At 41.3% G+C, this 22574-nt stretch overlaps 1 protein-coding gene across 1 annotated transcript in view; it reads left to right on the top strand.

Moving 5' to 3' along the window:
* The first annotated feature begins 299 nt into the window (after positions 1 to 299).
* Positions 300 to 22574, top strand: part of TAF3 (TATA-box binding protein associated factor 3) — a 153258-nt gene continuing 130983 nt past the window's right edge. The window contains exons 1-2 of the mRNA XM_022580267.2: positions 300 to 646; positions 4900 to 5142. Of these exons, the coding sequence (XP_022435975.1) occupies positions 481 to 646; positions 4900 to 5142 (409 nt within the window). The 5' untranslated portion in view covers positions 300 to 480. The remainder of the gene's footprint in view (positions 647 to 4899; positions 5143 to 22574) is intronic.

Below are 22574 nucleotides of genomic sequence, written 5' to 3'. Positions count from 1 at the left end.
ACACCCGCATTTCAGGTTCATATCCCGGCTCGCTCTTCGACCCCTGAACCACTGACGTTCCCTCCTCCTTCATCTGCGAGCGAGCACCCCGGGAAGGCCCCAAGCACCTGCCTCCTCGGGCGCATCCTCCACCGGCGCTCGGAGCTGCCGTTTCCTGCATCCTTCCAGGCCCGAGAGTCGATACCGGGACCATCGCTCTGCTCCAACGGGGCGGAGCTTCCTCATCGGCGCGCTCCGCACTCGGCTAGTGCTGCCTCCCCCCGGCGACCATCCAGCGGGAGGCGGAGCGAGTCCAAAATGGCGGCTCTCAGGCTGGCGCGCTCCGTGCTGCTGTGGCTTTGAGGTGGTCGCCGGGGGTCGGGGGGGGACGATTTCCCCGCCGCGGGGGCCCTAGAGGATGAATCAGGGGCTCTTCTAAGGTTAGGCGGCGGGGGTGGAGAGAAGTGGCAGCAAGGACTGCGGTGGAGTCCAGGGAGCGGGATGTGCGAGAGTTACTCCAGGTCGTTGTTGAGGGTCTCGGTGGCGCAGATCTGCCAGGCGCTGGGCTGGGACTCGGTACAACTGAGCGCCTGCCACCTCCTCACGGACGTGCTGCAGCGTTACCTGCAGCAGCTGGGACGGGGCTGCCACCGGTACTCTGAGCTGTGTGAGTACCGGGCTGGGTGCGGGAGGGCTGCCTCTGGCCAGTCACGGGTGACACCTCCGCGTTCCCCTTCGCTCTACCGGCGTCCAGGAGGTGTTGGTTCTTCTCCCCCACCCCGCGATTGGGTGTCTTCTCGGCCCCTGACGTCCCTCCGCTCCCGCTGTCCCTGGAAACTCGAGTCATCCCTTTGGTCCCTCTTCGTCAGCCGCTAACTTATCCCGCCCGTAGCCCGAGCCCTGTCCCCGCTCCCAGCTCCACAGCCTCTGCCCTCCTCTGTGATCTGATCATCGGTCTTAATCATCGTCTGCTTTTGGCTGCGTGTAGAACCACCTCCAGAATGTCTTACAGCCTCTGTTACTTTGGTTCTTTTCCTCCCTTGCCCGCAAACTACTACAACTAGTTGTCACAGGCGCTCCGTCTACCGGCCGTTTCTTACAAGCCTGGCCATTCTTCAGCTCCTGACAACACATACTCGTTGACAGCTCTGGTCCGTTAGGGACACTGCCTCTTCTTTCTGTATGTGTTCGTTTCATAGACAGCATCTCTGCTTACTCCTTCCCAAGGCCGACTTGGTCGGTTTCACTTAGATTACCTGTGGCTTACGTCTCAGCCACCCATTGATTTCCTCCTCTTCTATATTTTTGTGTCAGTGGTTATCAAAGTGTGGTAGAGGGATCATCGGCAATTTACAAGGCTCCCCAGGTAATCTGGGCTACAGTACATGCTTTTTAAGCAAATGTCTGGTAGTGTGTATAGCTGGTGGCATTTACTAAGTTGGAATATTTAGTAGAAGCAACACATCATCTCATTGATGGGAAGTCTGTGTGTGTGGAGGGGGATCTACCCCTCATTTAAGTTTCAGGGGGCATTATTTTTCAGGTGTTCAGCTGGAAAACTGGGTGAAGTGTTTTATAGGATATTTTTTGTTAAAGAGATTGCTCCACTGAAAAGTTGAGACCCATGAATACACTTTACTTCTTAGGCCCCAAATTCCATTCCAGCGCCATAGTGCTGCCAGAATAATATGTTAATCTCTCCATCATGCAAATCTGGTTTTGTCATTCTTAAAAGTATTTCAGTTGGTTACAGGCTGAAAAATCTAAGCTCTCGAGCAGCACACACTTCCCTTTGTGAGCTAGTATTTTTCTTATCTTCTGCCATTCTGTCATCCTAAATCTGCAACCATGCTGAGCTACCTGCCTTTTCCGAAACACTTTAAGCCTCCGTTCCTGCATGCATGCTGTTTCCTAGTGTGTCCTTCGCCCCCTGGTCCACCAGTAGTACGACTTCTAGTTTGAGATTCACTTATCACTTGCTTTAGCAAACTCGTGACATCTCTTCTCATAATTCTGTGCATATTTCTGCTGTGTTATTGAACACCTTGTTTTGTAATCATCTGTGTGTATCTCTCACCCTCCCCTCTCCCCTCCCCAGGAGACAAATGTATTATATTTGTATTCTGTAACCTAGTACAGTGCCATAATAGAATAGGCACCCAGGAAATAGTTGTTGAATAAATAAGTGAACTGATAATCCACCACCATAATAACTATTTAGTCATTTCATCTTTTGAGTTTTAAAAATGTGTATTTTTAGACAGCTTGATTTCATGGATACTTCTAATCTGAATTTGGAACTGTTGAGTAGCTCTCATTCATCTTGATCTTTAAAATACACCACCAGCACACCGCTGTCTGCTTTTGCTTCTCTTCCCTCCCTCCTCCCTTCTGGTGCTTGAGTACACTGTTACAGCATACGTAGCCCAGGTTATATTTTTGCTACCAAGCTCCCTAAATGAGGACAGATGTTCTGTACCTTTAGGTAATCAGAATAACCCTGAATACATAGTTACTGCTCCTGCCTTATACATGGTACCAGACAGGTGCTGACACTCCAAGCAACCAGGTATTCTAGAGTCATCGGGTGATCCCTGTTTTGTGTTAACGTGAACCTCGATAATTAACCAATTTCTGTAATGATTTTCTTGCTTTTAGTGAGAATACGATGATCGGGTTCATTCTCCATTGTGGTTTGGTGACTTTTTGAAAATGCTAATTCCTGGTATACTTATTAGTCATAGACTTTTAAATATTCTTTTCTCTACACTATTGTTATTTTGAACCGGAGTTACTGTAACATCAGGTCACCACTATGCAATCTTGTATTCTGTTTCTTTATTTCCTTTGTCTTTCTGACACACGTTTATTGAGCACCACTTATGATCTGAGTTCTGTGCTACATGTCGGAGACATAGGCTTACTTAGACACAATCCCTGCCCGTAAGGTGTGTTAAAGGGTGTCGAAATGTCAGTAAAAGCAAACTGATGGTATTTGTTCCTTTTTAAAAAAATGCTCTAAAGTTAAAGCAAGTATCAGAAGTTACTATCAATTCAACAAATAATGCATTTGAAAATTTCCCTAAGGTAACGATTTGCCAAAGCATTCAGAGGCAGAAGTTTCTGTATGCATGGTATTATACATTAAATAATGTGTGTATACACTGAAAGCAGTGCACGGTATAGGTATAGGCAGTAAATGCAAAAGGAATACGGTGAAGGAGAGACACATGTACACTCTGGGTTCCAGGGCAGGATTCACTGGAAAGATGAGATTTGAGTTGAGCCGTGAAGCAAGGTTGTATAATGTAGGGAGCATGTCAGGTAGAGAAAAGCATAACCTGAGATAACCAAGTGGGAGTAAGTGAGGCGGCCAGCTTGGCATATGTAACCAGTTCATTTGGAAGGTGCTAGAGGAAGATGTTAAATGGAGCGAGGTCAGATTAGGGAGGGACTTAACAGAGAGAGAAATTACAACGTGGTAGGAAACACTGCATACTCTTACGGAGGGGGATTGTGTGATTAAAGTGATGCTTCAAGACAGTTGTGCTGTCGGTTAAGTGCAAGAGAGGCGGTTAAGTGCAAGAGAGGCGCAAGGTGGGAGAACTTGAAACTAGGCTGAGACAGTGAGAATAGGAAGAGAGAGAAAGGAAAAATTCTGAAAGCCGGTACTCAAAAGGGTGCAGGGGGAACACCAGAAGGTCTTGGGTTGAAATTGCAAAAATGTGGAAGAATTCAAGAGGACCACATTTTTAAGACTGAGAAAAGAATACTGCTTTTAATAAGAATCAAAGAGTTGAAATGCCTGTCTGTCATTAAGGGAAAGAATGAGTATTCATTTTATTTATCCTCTCTTTTTTCTACGTCAAAGAAGTAACCCATACTTGTATAAAAATTCAGACTACAAAATCTTTGAAGTTAGAAACGAGTCTCCTGCTTCAACTCTGCCCTTCCCCTGTTCTGCAGCTTTCAGCCCCATAAACTGTTACAGTTGGATGTATATCCTTCCAGAAGTTTCCTTGTGTGGGTGTGAGCAAACATGTGTCTAATTTTTATGAACTTTGGATTATTCTTTTCCATTTTACATCATGATTTAATTTCAGACAAACTGAGTTTGGCGTGATCATAGGAGATGATAGTTAAAAAAAATAAGCTATTTATTGGAAATCTGGAACTGGAATTTTCATAGAAGTTTTAAAAGATGTAGAGACCTTAAGTTCTGCTAAGGGCAGGCAGAGGAGAAACTTCCTTTTGTAAAGAGAATCTCACTATATCTAATGTTTTATCATTTTATCTCTACCCATTTTATACGGTGTCTTCTAAATACATTTAAATTTTACATGTAAATTACCTTTATGGTCTAAGCCCTTTCAGCAGATTTTCTTGGATTTAAAAAATTGATTCAGTGGTATAATTCATTCAACAAATGTTTATGGAGTGCCAACTATATGCCAACCGCTGTTGTAGTTTCCAGAGTTGTATCACTGAGCAGTAGAGAAAATGGAATGGACATTTACCTAGCTCAGCATTCTATCAATACTTATTCGATAAAATATAATAATAGTAATATTTATCGGGCATTTACTTTGTGTCAGCCACTGTTCCAGGTGCTGTTGACCATCTGTAAGTTACTTTTGACATTAGTTCTGTACTGGCTGATTGTTAGTATGAATTGTCTGTGGTGTTCTGGTTGGTTGTCAGATCATATTTAAAATTGACTTTCAGAGTCAACTTTCTAATATTTAAACAATATGATAGTCTATTGAAAATCTATTCAATTTTTTCCAGTGACTGGGTCTTAAGTATATAGTATATTTGATTCTGAGCTGCATGTTTACCTAATACTTTTTTCTTAGTATTTTAAAAAATATTCATGGAATTTGCTTAAAATAATTTGCTTTGCTTTTGACTTTGTTTCAGATGGCCGGACAGACCCAATTTTGGATGATGTTGGTGAAGCTTTCCAACTTATGGGGGTTAGTCTTCATGAACTAGAAGACTATATCCACAACATTGAACCTGTCACTTTCCCACATCAAATTCCTTCATTTCCTGTTAGCAAGAACAACGTACTTCAGTTTCCTCAACCCGGAAGTAAAGATGCAGAGGAAAGAAAAGAATACATCCCTGATTACATGCCACCCATTGTGTCTTCTCAAGAAGGTCTGTGGGGTTTTTTGTTTGTTTCTCGCTCATATATTAGTAACTATTTTAACGGGTTTTTAATCTTCTTAGGTTTCCTAACTGGATTACATAAAAAGTTATGCTAACATATAAGTTCTAGAAATGCAGTAAAAATATTGTAATACTACTTACAAATTATTCTAACCTTTAAGCCAACAAACTTGCAGCGGGCCTCACCAGGCAGAGCCATGGAATCAAGGGTATGTCTGATGAGGCTTTGATTTCCTTTGTAAATTTTAAGTAGGGGAGGACAGAATGTGACCACAGAGAGAAGTCTGTCAAAGATGTATTATATGAGAACGGGATATTAAGTAAATGAGAAAGCCTTTGAAACATAAAGAAAATTGGGGTAGCTCTCCCCCTTCCCCCCTTATTATAAATGTGAGTTGGATAATACTGGAAACAGTGAGTGAGTGAACATTCACTAATATTATGCAGATTTATCTATTTATCTGTATTTTTTTTTTCTTTCTTTTTGGCCACGCTGTGTGGCTTGTGGGATCTTAGTTCCCTGACCAAGGATTGAATCTGGGCCATCAGCAGTGAGAGCATGCTATCTGCATTTTTATGATGAGTAGAAATGTTTATGTTTGGTCATATAGAATTTTTATTGTAAAATAATACCTAATCAGGCACAGTAGTCAATCCAAGCAGAGTTCCTTTTTTCCTGCATGATTTTACATGTTAATCATTTAGGTTCACTAAGATTCTAAAGAGATACATAGTAATTTGTGGTCTTTAACGCAGGTACAGAATATTTTTTCTCGTTAAAAAATGGAAAAGCTGAAATTTCTTTATTTTTTAAAGTTCTAAAGCCATAGATGTGCTTCAGGATAATGCCAATGATGGCAGAAATAACTTTCTAACCTTTTTATTGATGTACAGTTCAGTGGTATTAAGTACATTCACATTGTTATGCTACCAACACCACTATTCATCTCCAGAACTTTTTAACCTCCAACTCTGTAGCCATTAAACAATAACTCCTCATCCTCTTAGCCCCTGGCAGCCATCATTCTATTTTCTGTCTATGAATTTGAGTACTCTAAGTACTTCATATAAGTGGAATGTTACTTATCTTGTGTCTGGCTTACTTCACTTAGCATAATGTCTTCAAGATTCATCTGTGTTGTAGCAGGTGTCAGAATTTCTCTCCTTTTTAAGGCGGAATGATACCTCATTGTGCGTATTAAACCACATTTTGTTTATTCACTTGTTGATGGATACTTGGGTTGTTTCTACCTTTTGGGTGTTGCAAATAATACTGCTATGAACGTTGCAAATACCTGATTCCCTGCTTTTCAGTTCTTTGGGGTCTATACTCAGAAGAGGAATTGCTGTATCATATGGTAATTCTATATTTAATTGTTTGAGGAACAGCTATACTGTTTCCACAGTGGCTGCACCATTTTTCCTTCCCACCAGCAATTCCCGAGGGTCCCAGTTTCTTGTGGTTCATTTCTTCTAATCTCCAGTTGCACTTTAATAACATTTTGAAGTGTTACTTACTTGTTTCAGAGACTAGCTTTAGACATGAAAGAAGTTGTTTTACAATCTGTGTGTCAGTGTTTCCTCATCTGAAAAACTGGATGAACACTGGCCCTAAGTTGTAGAGATTTATCCTGGGTTGGTGCGTGGCCATCAGACACTCTGGATCTCGGGGCAGCGGGCTCTACTGAACAGTGCTGGTGCTGTAATCAAATGTGCTGAGGTGAAGTGCTGTGTTCGTGCTTGGTGATAGGCACCATGGGTGTGGAAAGAACTCGCTGTAACCTTTTGGAAGGTTGTCATAGCTTTCTGGTTTGAGTCCCTTAGAAAAAGACTCTGCTTGACAGCTTAGCACTTTTCTGCTTAAAGTTCTTAGAGATTTAATCCTGACTGAAGGCAGCAATCAGTTTCACCAGTAAATGTGATACAAAGGGTGCCTTCAGTAAATGTTCTTGAACTCAATTCAAGTAAACGTTGTTTATAGAATCTTGCCTGTAGAGGTTCCTTGTTTCTCCTTTTCTGGCCTAATGGTACATGAACAGCAGGACTTGGAAATCTCCACATGCATCTCGGTCATCCCCAGCTTTCCTTAGTAGCGGCTAAAAATCTGTCTCCTCCCCACCTTTGAATTTATTTGTATTTGTAGCCTTTATTACCTTGGAGGAAATCTTACTGTTTGTAGCTCCCTATGTAAAGTCATTCTCTTTAAACCCCTCATTCCCCAATGTCAGTGGTTTTGATCTTAGAAACTTATATTTATTACAGCATCTCTAAGCATATATTTATTTACTTTAAAAATATAACAAATACTTTTCAATATTAAAATTATCAAAGGAGGGTTTCTTGGGCAGAGGCCTGCTAGTAGCTGTATTGAGAAGAACTCCATTTTCTCGTATAAACAGGTCATGACTGTCAGGTAGGCCTGGAATGTCCTTCTTTGCTGTTGTCATTGGATGTGATTTATTCAGCATCCTGGACCTCGTCATGAAAGTAGTGCTAAGTCAGTCCGTGATCTGTCCTCTTGTTCTTTAAGAATAGTCTTTGTATGGCTCTGAAATTTTTAGCTGAAAGGCCACTTAGAAGTACACAAAATTTGGAATTGTGCTAAGAAAACATGAATGGTAATCAAATGCTGGGGGGAAACTGAAGGCGTTACGTAGGAGGAAACTAAAGGAAAGGCACTGTATATAACTGGCACATCAGTGATCTCAGAAGGATATGAGTTTTATGTCAGTGGGTTAGACAGTGGTAATGTGTAATGGCCAAGACTTAGGTTCTTTATCAGTTGGCGTGTGATTCAGTCGGAACTACTATCTTCCCCATGTAGAAAGTTTTAGTCCATTTTCTCGGTGCGCTTTGGAGCTTTCTAAATCTGTTTTGTAGTTTTCATTTCATTCTGTCTCTTGTTACACCTCCTGTTTAATAGTTATATTGTTTAATTTTTTTCTAGTCTTTTTGAAAATTTGAATCCATATTTGATTAATCTCAGTTCCTGGTTCACATACAGGTTCATCCCTGGTCCATGTATGGCCTGCATTTATTCATTTAGAGAGTTATTTAATTATTTTTAATAGTGTAATAAGCCCTAATGAACTCATTACTCAAAACCAAGGCTAGGACTTTGATTATAATCTATGCTTAACCCTTTTGTTTCATTTTTATGGCACAGTGAAATTCTCTCCAAGTGATACAGTTATCATATTTAAATACTGCCAAGGAAATGTGACTGAGATAGTAGATTTTTGCTGGGTAGTGAAGGAAGTATGAAAAAGAATTCAGTGATTTTAGCTAGTGACTTCTGTCTGAAATTACAATAGTAAATTTTTCAGTTTCTCTTCTGGATTATTTGAAGCAAAACTTGAATCTTATTTCAAGTTTTCTTCAATAAAAATTATAAACATTTTAAGAGGAGAATTATGTAAGCCTTGACCACTTCTCTTTTCAGCTAACACTTAGGGATTTTCTAAGGAGCAGAGATATTGCTGATTCATACGATATGCATATGGTTCATAAGGATGTAGTAATGATAGGCAGTACGATAAGATGCTTATCCAAAACTTTTCCCCTTATTCATGGAAAAGGACATAAAATACAGTCCTGTGGTTACCATTTTTTAATATAGCCACACAAGTCAACTTAATAAATCATTTACAACCTGACGTCTTTTTTTCCACAGGCACAGCATGTTAGAAAGTATCTAGTATTCTGGTTAGTGGTGCACAGTGTGGTACAGACGTGAACAGCTTTGATAATAACACCTGTTCACCAAGCTTTTTATTTTTTTATTTTCGTAAGAGCCACGGACACGGTCAGACTTTGGTCATAACATTTTGTTCGCAAAGTTCTGTCATGGGACTACCCTCTTATCAATCCTTTGACTTGGTTCTTGTCAAAAAAGCGTGTGAACGTCTTCTCCATGCACAGCAGTCTAAGTCGTCTGGTGGGGGTGGAAGCCTAGAAGGCCTGAAGGGGCAGCGGGCTGTAGTAGAAGAAGCTTGGACTTCATGGAGCTGTTCAGACATGACTCAACTAGTTACTGAGTTTACAGTCTCACCAAGTCACTTTACTTTTCCTAACGTCATATCCATCCTCCATAGGATAGGTGTAATACCTGCCATGTGAGCGATGGTGAGGACTAAGTGAGAGATTTTGTAAGACATTTATATAGAATAGTACAGTGCTGAACACATAGGACACGTAACAATGAATGTCCCATCTCTCTTCCTCTTTTTTTTTTAAAAAATAAATTTATTTGGGCTTCCCTGGTGGCGCAGTGGTTGAGAGTCCGCCTGCCGATGCAGGGGACATGGGTTCGTGCCACAGTCCGGGAGGATCCCACATGCCGCAGAGCGGCTGGGCCCGTGAGCCATGGCCGCTGAGCCTGCGCGTCCGGAGCCTGTGCTCCGCGGCGGGAGAGGCCACAGCAGTGAGAGGCCCACGTACTGCAAAACAAAAACAAAAACAAAAAATAAATAAATTTATTTATTTATTTAGGGCTGTGTTGCGTCTTTGTTGCTGTGCGCAGGCTTTCTCTAGTTGCAGTGAGTGGGGGCTACTCTTCGTTGCAGTGCGCAGCCTTGTCATTATGGTGGCTTCTCTTGTTGCAGAGCACAGGCTCTAGGCATGTGGGCTTCAGTAGGTAGGTGTGGCACGGGGGCTCAGTAGTGTGGCACACAGGCTTAGTTGCTCCGCAGCACGTGGGATCTTCCCGAACCAGGGCTCGAACCTGTGTCCCCTGCGTTGGCAGGTGGATTCTTAACCACTGTGCCACCAGGGAAGTCCTGCTTCCTCACTCTTGAGGAAGTTCCTTTTCACTTGAAAGACAATATACATTTGTGAAGTGACTTGACAATAAGAGTAAATCTAAAACAATGTTAATCACATGCTTAGGGGCTGAGGGAACACAAACTTAACAGCTGGGCTAGGGTGCGTGCTTGATGGAAGAGCTCTCTGATTGTCAGCCCTGTGAAGATGGTGTGGGAGGAGATGAAGTAGAAGGCATTCCTGCCCGTTGTATCTGATTAAATGTTTACAAGTGAGACCTCTTTGAAGTATTTTATAAATGCACGTCTTGTGTAGACTATTACAGTTCTGATGGCCGGTACCCAGTGTGTGTCACCAAGAACATTCTCCCGCCAGCCTGTCATACGTATTTTCATATTCACAGCAGTAAAAAATTTTTCTTCCCTGTTTTGTTGTGCTGAGGAATGCGTGAAAAATAGCATTCTCTGCCAAAGTCATTGTTTGGTTCTCAGAGTGTGTTCAGTAGTGTTCAGGTGGTCTGTTGATCTGTCCATAATATTTGACAAAGAAAAAATAAATAGAAACCATTTACTCTGCTTTATTTATTGCAGAAACTTACCAACCTCAACCTAGCAAACTTGGTAAAGATACTGTGATGTTGCTACTTTTAGGGTTTTTATTCCTAAAATATTTTTTAGAATAGTTTTAGAATAGTATTTTTTAGAATAGTTTTAGGTTTACAGAAAAATTGAGAATATAGTACAGAGGGTCCCCTTATATCCTGTACCCAGTTTCCTGTAGTGTTAGTATGTTATATTTAGTATGGGATGTTTGTTATAGTTAATGAGCCAACGTCGATACATTATTATTAACTAAAGCCCATTATTTTTAGTTTTTACCTAATATCCTTTTTCTGTTCCAGGCTCCCATCCAGGATACTCATTACTTTAGTTGTCCTGTCTTAGGCTCCTGTTGGCTGTGACAGCTTCTCACTTTCCCTGTTTCTGATGACCTTGAGAATACTTTTGAGAAGTATTGGTCAGATACATTATAGATGCCCTTCTGTTGGAATTTGTCTGAGGCTTTTCTCATGATCTGACTGGACTTATGAGTTTTGGGGGAGGAAGACCACAGAAGTAAAGTGCCATTTTCATCACATCATATTAGGGGAACATCCTATCAATGTGATTGATCAGTATTGATGTTGACCTTGGTCACCTGGCCGAGGTAGTGTTTCTCAGGTTTCTTCACTGTAAAGATACCCTCTTTCCTGCTTCCCACACTGTCATCTTTGGAAAGAATTCCTTACACGTAGCCCACAGTTAAGGAGCTGGGAGTTACACGCCCCCTCTTTGAAGGTGGAGTATTTCCACCTTCAAATTAAACTCTTCTCCAGAAACTATTTGAAATTCTTCTCAATTTGTCTCTTCTCCCCCAGGGCTTATATTATGAAGCTCTTTTATTTATTTGTTTGTTTGTTTATTTATTTATTAAATATTGTTTTGTGTGTAGTTTTTAAAAAAATATTTATTTTTTATTATTATTTATATTTTATTTATTTCGCTGCGTTGGGTCTTTGTTGCTGTGCGCGGGTTTTCTCTGGTTGCAGCGAGCAGGGCTACTCTTCGTTGTGGAGCTCTAGGCACCTGGGCTTCAGTAGTTGTGACACAGGGGCTCAGTAGTTGTGGCTCACGGGCCCTAGAGTGCAGGCTCAGTAGCTGTGGCTCATGGGCTTAGTTGCTCCGCAGCATGTGGAATCTTCTGGGCCAGGGATCGAACCCATGTCCCCTGCATTGGCAGGCGGATTCTTAACCACTGCGCCACCAGGGAAGTTCTATTTATTTATTTGACTGCGCTGGATCTTACGTGCGGCACGCAGGACTTCTGTGGCCATGTGCGGGATCTTAGTTTTGGTATGCGGTATCTAGTTCCTGACCAGTGATTGAACCCAAGTCCCCTGCATTGGGAGCATGGAGTCTTAACCACTGAACCACCAGGAAAGTCACTATGAAGCTCTTTTAAAAGATAAACATTTATAGGTTCAAAATAATTAACAAAAGTAACACAAGCATGTTGAAAAAAAAGGAAATATTGCCTAAGTATATTCAGTATAAAACGAAAGGTCCTCGTTATTTTCCTTGTACTCCCATTCACCATGAATAACATTGTTTAAAGTATGAATCCTTGGGCTTCCCTGGTGGCGCAGTGGTTGAGAGTCCGCCTGCCGATGTAGGGGACAGGGGTTCGTGCCCCGGTCCGGGAAGATCCCACATGCCGTGGAGCAGCTGGGCCTGTGAGCCATGGCCGCTGAGCCTGTGCATTTATTTCTCAAGCTACTGCCATCTGACTTCTCCCTCCATCCTTTTCTTGAAGCAGCTCTCACTGAGATCCCAAGTACTGCCTAACTGGTTGACTTAAAGGAAATTTTTATCCTTACTGATCTGTTTTTTTCTGGGGGGGGGGTGGGTATAGCTTAGTGAATTATAAAGAAAATACCTTTTAACCATCTCCCAGTTCAATACATAAAACTTTACCAGCCACCCCAGAGCCCTCCATATGCCCAGCCCCTCTTCCCTCCCTCCGGTGTCCTCACTTTATAGCACATACTGCTTTTCTTTTCTTTATAGTTCTGTCAATCAAACATGTATCTCTAGATACTTTAATTTCTTTACATAGCCCCTCTTTTTACTTTACATGTCTTTTAAAGTTTCTTTTAATCTACAGGTCCTCCCTGTAATTCCCTGCCCCCACCAAATCCCCTTTTTTCCTTACAGTGTATTCGTAGAGGAACCTGGGTGGTTGGACTTATACTATTTCCCACAGTCCGGATTTTGCTGACTGTGTACTCATGGTGCAGCACAATGTGATTCTTGGAAATTGGCAGCAAGAATCTGAGGATTGATCAGTACCTCTGGCAAGATAGATGCAGGGTCATTTTCCTTCATCAGGAGACAAATGTCTGGTTTTCACTTTTTTTTCTTGGGCTGTGTTGAGTCTTCGTTGCTGCACACAGGCTTTCTCTAGTTGCAGCGAGTGGGGGCTACTCTTTGTTGTGGAGCTTGGGCTTCTCATTGCGGTGTCTTCTCTTGTTGCAGAGCATGGGCTCTAGGCGCGTGGATCAGCAGTTGTGGCACGCGGACTCAGTAGCTGTGGCTCATGGGCTCTAGAGTGCAGGCTCAGTGGTTGTGGCGCAGGGGCTTAGTTGCTCCGTGGCATGTGGGATCTTCCCGGACCAGTGATCCATGTGGGATCTTTCTGGACCAGGGATTGAACCTGTGTGCCCTGCATTGGCAGGTGGATTCTTTTCTTTTTTTAACACCTTTATTGGAGTATAATTGCTTTATAATGTTGTGTTAGTTTCTGCTGTATAACAAAGTGACTCAGCTATACATATACATATATCCCCATATCCCCTCCCTCTTGTGTCTCCCTCCCACCCTCCCTATCCCACCTCTCTAAGTGGTCACCACCTAGAGGGGTGGGATTAGCAGGCGGATTCTCAACCACTGTGCCACTAGGGAAGTCCCTGGTTTTCACTCTTTTTGATACTAGGAGTTTCAGTGCTCAGTGCCTAGGTCTATTCATTCGTTGGGGTCATAAGGTACTGATATTCTATCATTTTATTTTTATCTCATTCTTTAATTGGAATAATTTTATAAAGAAATCCTTTCCCTCATTCACTGTTTAGTTACTTAGTTCATACAGCAAAAGCAGGATAAATGCTTGGTTCTTTCATTTTATCTCCCTTGTCTTTAAGATAATGAATTGGTTCCTTGTCATTCATAGGTGACTAATTTTTTTTTGATATATCACTGTGAACTCATAGATTTAAAGATATTTGTTAGGTTTCTTTCATTACAATTCTTACCCTTATTGCAAACCAGATCTTCCCATCTTTTGGCCAGTGGAGGCTTCTTCAGTGTGGCTTCTGAATCCTTTTGACATGATGCTAGTGGTCTCTGATGGTGCCCTTGCTACCTGGTGTCGCACAATGTCCTAGCTCATCTTGTATATTCTTGTGCCACACTCGGAATCAGTCACTTTTCCAAGAAAGCCTTGGCTTCTTGGGAAATGGCATTTCCAGTTCACAATCTGGGCAGTTGGGGTACTTACTACAGCTGGGTTGTCATTGTTTCTAGGCAATAACTAAATAAATATCTATATCATGTATATACATACAGATGTGTGTGAATACATAGACAGACAGACAGATAACAGATAGGTGACCTCAGGAGTTTATACAGATATTTCCAATTCAAATTCATGACTCTGGGTGTTTTGCTTTTCATGTTATATCAGTAAATACTTTTGTCTCTAACAAGAATTCTGGTTCCCAGGGATAAAAAGAAGATGATAGAATTAGAACATTATCCATATCCTGGATTACACATACACTATTAAAACTGCCATTCATGATTCATGAAACAGGTAAAAATTTTGTTTTTGCTTATGCTATCCTATTACTCCTCACCCCCAGTTTTCTATGATTGTACCTTGTCAGACCATATAGCTGCTTTCTTGAGTTCTGTTACATCTTTTGTGTTTTCCTAATTTTGATTTATGCTCTTTCACGTCTTCTAGACCATCTTCAAATAGAACATTACAGTTTTCATCTGTTTTTTGAGTGTGTGTTTCTCGCGTACTTTCATTGTCTGTAGGGATGTTATTTTGGTATTTCATTTCCTTTTTCTTATAGAAATTGTGCAGGTGAATGTAGGTTTTCTGAACATCTGTAAGGAAGTTGAGGGTGGTTTTTCTAGCTTTACGTGCTCCCTCTTCTGCTATTGCTGTGTAATGCGCAGACATAGCTTGCTTTCTGAGATTTTCTGTATCATTTTCTTCCAGCACTTGTATCTGGATCTTCTCTTTCCTTCTTGTCAGCTTGCTTTTCCTTTTCTGCTCGGCTATGACTCCAGGCCCAGCAAGTTTCTTCTCAGTGGGCTCTGTCCTGGGCAGAGGAGCCAAGGGTCAGGTTTGAAAGCTCGGGGGGCTTGACCCTTCCGCCCTCTACATCAATCACCCCCCACCCCCGCTTCCCCTGCCCCTGGAAGTGGCCAGACCTTCCCAGCCTCAGCCCCTCCTCTCGTGTGGCCTGCCTGTCTGGCAGTCAGCACCTGCTGGGGTTTTAAGGCTCTCCTTTTTCAGGAGAATCTTCTTTCAGTCTCCCCGTTGCTTCTCACCGTTCGCCCTGGCAGATGGGTAGTACTCAGGGCTTGTGGCTCTTGGTGATTGGCCCTCACCCTCTGTGTTTTGGTGTCGAGGGGTGTACTTTGTCACCTCATTATAGTAGTTGCTCTATTTTTATGTGGCAATTTGGGAAAATCCCCAAACTGCACTGCCACTGCAGCAGCTTTCTTGTAGGATTCCCTTTATTGGGCCTTCTTGCTGCATTGGTCACTGTTGGGCACCCCTTGAAACTCCTTTTCTTCAGTGACATCGTCCTCTCTTAGTTCTTTTTATGTGACTAATTCACTCTCTGTGCTTCCCATGGGCTCACCTCCCGTGGCTCTTCTACCTCCAGAATGTTGATGCTCCCAAAATTGTATCCTTGACCTGCTGCTTCCCACACTGTACAGCGTTTCAGTGTGTGATCTTCTCTACTCTCCTGGTCTCACCTGTCATCTGGATACTGATGAGTCCCCAAATTGTCCCCTCATACCACACCTTTGAGATTCTATATCCAGGTGTCAGGCGGCCATTTCCACATTTCCCATAGGTACTTCACATTGGCACGTCAAGGGCTACACAGAGTATCTCACCCTTGATAATCTGTGTTATCTGTTTCTGTTGGTGGCACCATCTGATACCCAGCCGCTCAAGCTAGACGTGTGAGTGTTGACTTTGGCCCCTCCGCTCACTCTGTTCCTTCAGTCCCATAACCAATTCTGCTAATTTTCTTTCCTAAAAATTTCTAAAACACTACCCCAAAATTCCCTTTGTTTAAACCTTTATCTCTCTCCTGAACTATCCTTATCTTCCACGATAAGCTGCTAAATAAAACTTAAGTCTATCCCATAGTGTCAAACACCTTATTGGCTCTCCACTGCTTACAGGTACAGTGCGTGCTCCTTGTTTCTCAAGGAAAACCAAAAATGTCTGTGGAGAGCAAGTTCTTTTTTTCATGCAAGATAATTATAGATTAAAAAAATTTTTTTAATGTAAATGTTATTTGATTTCCACTTGGGCCTCTTTTTTAAAAAAATATTATTGTATTTAATTGAACATTTCCACTTTTTTTTATTGATTGCTTTTATTTGTTATTTATTTTTGGCTGCATTAGGTCTTTGTTGCTGTGTGTGGGCTTTCTCTAATTGCGGTGAGCAGGGGCTACTCTTCTTTGCAGTGTGCGGGCTTCTCATTGTGGTGGCTTCTCTTGTTGCGGACCACAGGCTCTAGGCGCGTGGGCTTCAGTAGTTGCAGCACATGGGCTCAGTAGTTGTGGCTCGTGAGCTCTAGAGCGCAGGCTCAGTAGTTGTGGCGCACGGGTTTAGTTGCTCTGCGGCATATGGGATCTTCCCTGGACCAGGGCTTGAACCCATGTCCCCTGCATTAGCAGGCAGATTCTTAACCACTGCATCACCAGGGAAGTCCCTAATTTAAAAAAAAATTTTTTTTTGTTTTAAATTTTGGCTGCACTGGGTCAAGATAAATGTAGCTTTAATCATTCTAAAGAAAAGATGTTTATTCTTCCAACTTAGATTACTTACTAACTGAATAGAAGAGTGCTAATGAGGAAATTTGCACTGCTTTTAAGTCACTAAAATATCAATATTTGTTTATTTGAAAGTAGACATATAAAAAAGCTTGGCATCACATGGCAAATTTATAAATATTATTTCATTTAATCTTGAAACAACCCTAAGGGCAGATGCTGTCATCACTCCCACTTTACAGAGGAGAAATGAAAGTTCCAAAAACAAATGTTTCAGTTACCTTGCCTTGCGTTACATGGTGCATTGGGAGCAGGGCTGGATTCGGGTTTTGGTGATTCCGTTCAGTGCTGCGTGCGTGGATTCCCACAGTGTCAAGTCCTACACGGGGAAGTGGGATTGACAGTAGAGAGGAGAATAAGGCGTCCCCTCTCCCCACTCTTGGGCTTTCCTTCTGTGGTTGTTGGAAATCTCAGCCTGGGCAGGCCTTCCTGAGTGGAGCAGTACCGTCATCAAGCCCGTCTTCTCAGCGGACGGGCTTGCGGAAAGCGTCCTGGCCCCAAGTCCAGCCCAGTGGCCAGCCCTGCACTGGACCCTCTCAGGGTCTCCCCTCCTAACGTCCCAGGGCTGGGGTGCGAAGGTCTGGGCAAAGTTTATTCTGTGTATCCTAGGTGGTTACCTGGAGGCATCGTGTTGTTTTTCTTAATCCTACAGCATCTGAGCCTAAAGGTTACATCTGAAGTGATAATGAAGGGTTGATATGTGCTGACTTGTCTGGGATGTTAAGGACAAATTTCTGAGCGTGAACCTATAGGGTCCTCATGATGAGACTTCTGTCTGCGTTTTCATATTAGTTTCATGCCCCTCATTGCTTCAGGCTTTAATCTCCAGAATCATTAACTTGCTTATGTTTCCCCAAATGAACCATGCACCTCCATATCTTTGCTCAGGTTCATCTGGAGTCCCCTCCTCAGCCGGGCTCCTTTAGACGCCATGTAATGTGTGTCTCCATCATCACCCTCAGTATGTCTTGTTCTAATGATTGGTTTTGTCTCCAGAACTTACACTGGTCTTGCTTCCTCTGCACTCTCTCTCCACTCCTAAAGCCCTTTTTGTACAAAACCTAAAGCCCTTTTACTCTACCTGAGTGGTCAGTTCGAGACACAGAGAAAGGTACTGACCGCTCTCCTTAGGGCAGTTTGTTCAGAACGCTGGGGAAGCTGTCTCAGAAAGTAGCTTGTCCAGAGTAATACAGCTGCTGAGTGACAGAGCTGGCCCTCGAGGCCCAGCATTGGTCTTAGCCCAGTGTCCTTTGCATCACTCATCACCCTGCTGTTATTCTCCAAGTCCAGGTTGAAACAGAGCAGGGTTTATCCTTGGGCTCTTCCAGTGTTCTTCTTTTCCTTTCAGATTGACTCCTTCAGTGCAGTTATTTAAAAAAAAAAAAAAAAAATCACGTTTGGTAACATCTTATTTGATTCTTTCACTTGTGTGAATTTTTGCTTATTATTATTGTCCTTTGATATGGATTTTTACCTACAGCATAAGTTTTTAAATGAGGTTTTTTAAAAATATGGGTATCTTTTGCTTTGCATTCAGACTAGCAGAATCAGCCCTTAAGTAGAGGTGTATACATTTTACAATGGACAGTAAAAGTACCAGCACATGCTGATATGATAGACCACAGTTTATAGTGGACCAGGCCAAAATTCTCTTCCTTGTTGAAATTTTTTCCCTTTAATTTGTGTGGATTTATAAAAATCAGAGCACACTTCCAGTGTTATAATAAATAGTTTGTATGTTTCTAAATCAACAGAGTAATATCAAATGCCTTAGAAAAGTTAAGCATTTTAATATTTTACATACTACAACCACCAAATTTGTCTGTTTCTCCCTTCTAGGCATCCATGACAGAAAAAAATATTTTGTCCGTTTTTTATCAAATTTTAAAAATTTCAGAAGTTTAACATTTCTAATATCCACAGTTAGATTTCTTGGATTAAATTTCCCGTGTGTGTGTGTGTGTTCGTGCGTGTAGGGAGGGAGGTTGAGGGGAGTAGGGAGACAGTTGTTACACAGCTGACTTGGGTTAAGACCCCAACATTAGTGTTTTTATTGTAGTTAGGATTTATTCTGTCTTGCTTTGCTGAATTTGAATCTTATCTGGGACAGTGCAGTAATTGCATTTTATTTAACTAATTATCTGCTATGGCTACATAGAGATTTTCTGTTTCAGAGAGAATAATATCAAGTTATTTGCTTCAATTTAAATCGGTTATATATTTATCCTGTACCATCGGTGCTAAAGGCAAATTCAGAATCATTTTTTCATTTACTTATCAAATAGCTATGGAGAGCCTACTGTCAACCCAGCATGCTGCTTATTTCTGGAGATACAGGGGTGAACGAAAATAGAAAGCACCAAGTCTGCCTTCCTAGAGCTTCTAATCTATAGGAAAGAAGAAAGGTTAGACTAATATTTATAGATGATTTCAAATTATTTGAGATATTTACTTAGTGAGCTGTAAGGATGAGGGACTCGATGGCGGTTAAGTGGCCGGGATAAGATGGTTCCATGAGTAAATTCTCATGGTGAGGAGGAGGATGGCCTCGAGAGAGAAGACCTGGAAAAGAGCCTGGGTGCAGCTTAGTGTGGCCACGCAAGGGGGAGCTGATGGGGCCTGAATTCTGACTGTGGTGAAGTGATCAGAGGAAGGACCGGATTGGAGAGGTGCTGAGTGGACAGGATTGGGTGGTAGATAAATTATAGAGAGTGTGTTAGAGAGAGGAGCGGGGCTTCATGCTGGGGAGGCTGGGTGGTAATCTCAGCATCTAGGTGTCCTGATCTTAAACAGATTGGCCTGATCTGGGGATTAACCTTAGAATGGACTTTCTATCCCTCAGGCAATGCTCCAGCATAACCTGTATTTATTTTTTAAAAAGAGGAATCAGGTAGAGTTCAAGATTAAATAATCCGGCATGAACCTGGGATGCTGAGCAGACTATGTTGTTTGTTAAGGGCAACAGATGCACTTGCTTTAAAAAAAAAGGCCGGGTTTGCATATTGTTATCATTGTCATTTTTACTAGTTTAATTTTAGGGCACCTGCTTTGTGCCAGGCCCTGTGCTCCATGTTGGGGGTGCAAAGGCTCTCCTTTCATTGACCTCATGGTGTAATGAGGATTTTTGAAGATGGCCCTGTTTGTCATTGTAGGATGCTGAATTAATATGCTTTGAGATTTTAGAACAGAAACTGTTCAAAAACACCTCACGTTAGTTTTGTTACTAAAAGATTAAATATCAACCTTCAGTTTATTAGTTTAGGGCTTAAACTTATAGATAACGCTCGTGCTGTGATGCCTGTTGTTTGCTGTAGTCATGTGGTGTTTGACTGCCAAAAATTCTAGCTTGGTATTTCATTGGGGTTTGATGATTTAAAGCCTTTCTTTTTTTTTTTTTTTGCTTTCTCCCCAATATTGTTATGTCTGCTCTTTCCTCTCCTAAGCCCCAGTTCCCACATTTGTAGAATGGAAATAGTAGCCTCCATAGGGTTGTTCTTATAAGTGAATGAGGGAATTCCCCGGTGGTCCAGTGGTTAGGACTCTATGCTTTCACTGCCATGGGCCCGGATTCAATCCCTGGTTGGGGAACTAAGATCCCGCAAGCCACGTGGCGTGGCTGGAGAAAAAAAAAGTGAATGAGATTAATATCATCTATTATTGTAAGTCTTCAACTTGGTCTTTGAGAGCTGGACCACATTTACAATTTGTTCCTGAAAATCTCAGCACCAAGTATGATGGTTGTCATACCATTATATCCTGAAGAAACACTTACAGTACTGTAAATATACACGTTGGTAATAACACCCAGTCTAATTCTTTCTGATGTGAAAATTCTGGCGGTGTGTGAAGTGCTCGGCACAGAGTAGGTTCTCATCTGCTGGGGTATTTTACTGCCTTCTGGTTGACGGACTGTCCTGCCTTTCCTGTGTGAGCTGCACTGCCAGCCAGCTCAGGTCCACAGACTCACACCTGAAGACCGCAGAATCACTCAGAATGTTACCTCGCTGGTTGGCTTTGAGAGAAATAGATTGAAGATGTGTGTGAATGTGCAAGTTGTTTGGGCCAGATCTTTGCAGCTATCTTTTATATTTCTGTATGTCTCTTTCATTGTTTTTTGGTGATAGACTTTAATTTTACTGATCCACTTTCAATAACTTGTAATCAACTTTTTCTAACCGTTAGACATATTTAAGAATTTTATTTTACATAATACTTAAAGGTAGCTATTTGCATCTAATTTTACCACAGAAAAGAAGCAATACTTGTAATACTTTCTTTTTCTTTTTTGTGAGCCTTGTGATGTTACGTTACAGTGTTGATTAATTGTTGATGGTTTGTGATAATACACTGCCATGTGCACAATTAACGCATTGATTGATTGTTTTTCCTGCATGTAATCAGACTTGGTTTAAAGTTATTATTCATTTTTATCAGGTATTATGTAGTAAAAATGTAATGTTTAAAATACGCTGCTAGTTCATAATGTTTAATTATCCACTTTATTCTTGCTGGAGACTTCAAATTCTGCAGTCTAAATAGGAATATTGATTTCTTTTTTTACTGTGGAAGGGATTACAGTTCAGTAGGTGGCACTCTTTCCTTTTCTGTTAGTGTTAATATCCAATCAAATGCCAAGAAAAGTTTTTAAAGTCTTAAGAAAAAGCATACAACTTAACCATAGATGGCTTGTTTTAGAAAGAAAAACAGCAACATTGTTAATAATTTAGTGTCTCTGGAACTTTGCTAGAGCAGTTACATAGGAATATATTTAAAATTTATTTTCCTTAAGGAAACTTTTGCATCTAGACCAGAATTTGCTTTATCATTTAGCAAAGGCCTATGTTATCCTTTCTGAAACTCTAGATTTTCTTTTCAAAAATTTGAAATTATTATCCATGAGTATCTACTTTTCCCTGCATGTTTTGATTTTTAAACATTATCTTCAAAGTCCCATTAGAAAATACTTTAAAAATGAACACTTTTTCCCCACTCTAACATAACAGTCTTCCTTATTTTTCAGTGTGCCCATCCCTTTTTCATTTATGAAGAGAATTTTTGGTTAATTGACATAGTTAATACAATTTTTAAACCCTTTTTAATTCAACAGTATTTATATTCTGCTTTTTTAAAAATAAATTTATTTATTCATGTATTTAATTTTTGGCTGTATTGGATCTTCGCTGCTGCACGCGGGCTTTCTCTAGTTGTGGTGAGCGGGGGCTACTCTTCGTTGTAGTGCGCGGGCTTCTCACTGCCGTGGCTTCTCTTGTTGTGGAGCACGGGCTCTAGGCGCGCGGGCTTCAGTAGTTGTGGCTCGCGGGCTCTAGAGCGGAGGCTCAGTAGTTATGGCACACGGGCTTAGTTGCATGTGGGATCTTCCCGGACCAGGGCTCGAACCCATGTCCCCTGCATTGGTAGGCGGATTCTTAACCACTGTGCCACCAGGGAAGCCCCTATATTCTGCTTTTTTAACTTAACATTTTTGTCGCCTCTTTTCCTTGTTCCTGTGTATTTTATATTTACTCTTTTTTAAAGAATGTATCATAATTTACATAGCCATTGTCTTATTTTTAGAGACTTTTAATATTTTTCAGTATTACAATGTTGCATTGAGTATCTTTGTGCACGTTTTTCTTTTATATTATTTCTTTATGATAAATTCCCAGGGTAGGAGTTTTTAGGTCAAAGGTATAAACACATGTATGGTTTTTGACATGTATTACACATTGCTTTTCAAAAGAATTGTATCATTTTGCGGTGCCATAATAAATTTGTGATTATACCAATATCCTAGAAGTCTCACTGGAATTGAATTTCAAAGTATATATATTTACAAACTTAGATTAAATACATTTGAGGGGGCATTTTGTTTTAAATTTTTTAGGTAAAAATTGGGAACTAAAACCAAAAATCTCCCACTGGAACATAACCACTATTATTACTGTGATGTAGTCCTCAAAGTAAGTGT

The sequence above is a fragment of the Delphinapterus leucas genome, chromosome 2, assembly GCF_059928025.1.
Source record: "Delphinapterus leucas isolate spDelLeu-1000000601 "Yukka" chromosome 2, BTC_Dleu_Yukka2, whole genome shotgun sequence".
NCBI lineage: Eukaryota > Metazoa > Chordata > Mammalia > Artiodactyla > Monodontidae > Delphinapterus > Delphinapterus leucas.
This window is presented reverse-complemented; position numbering and strand designations above follow the sequence as displayed.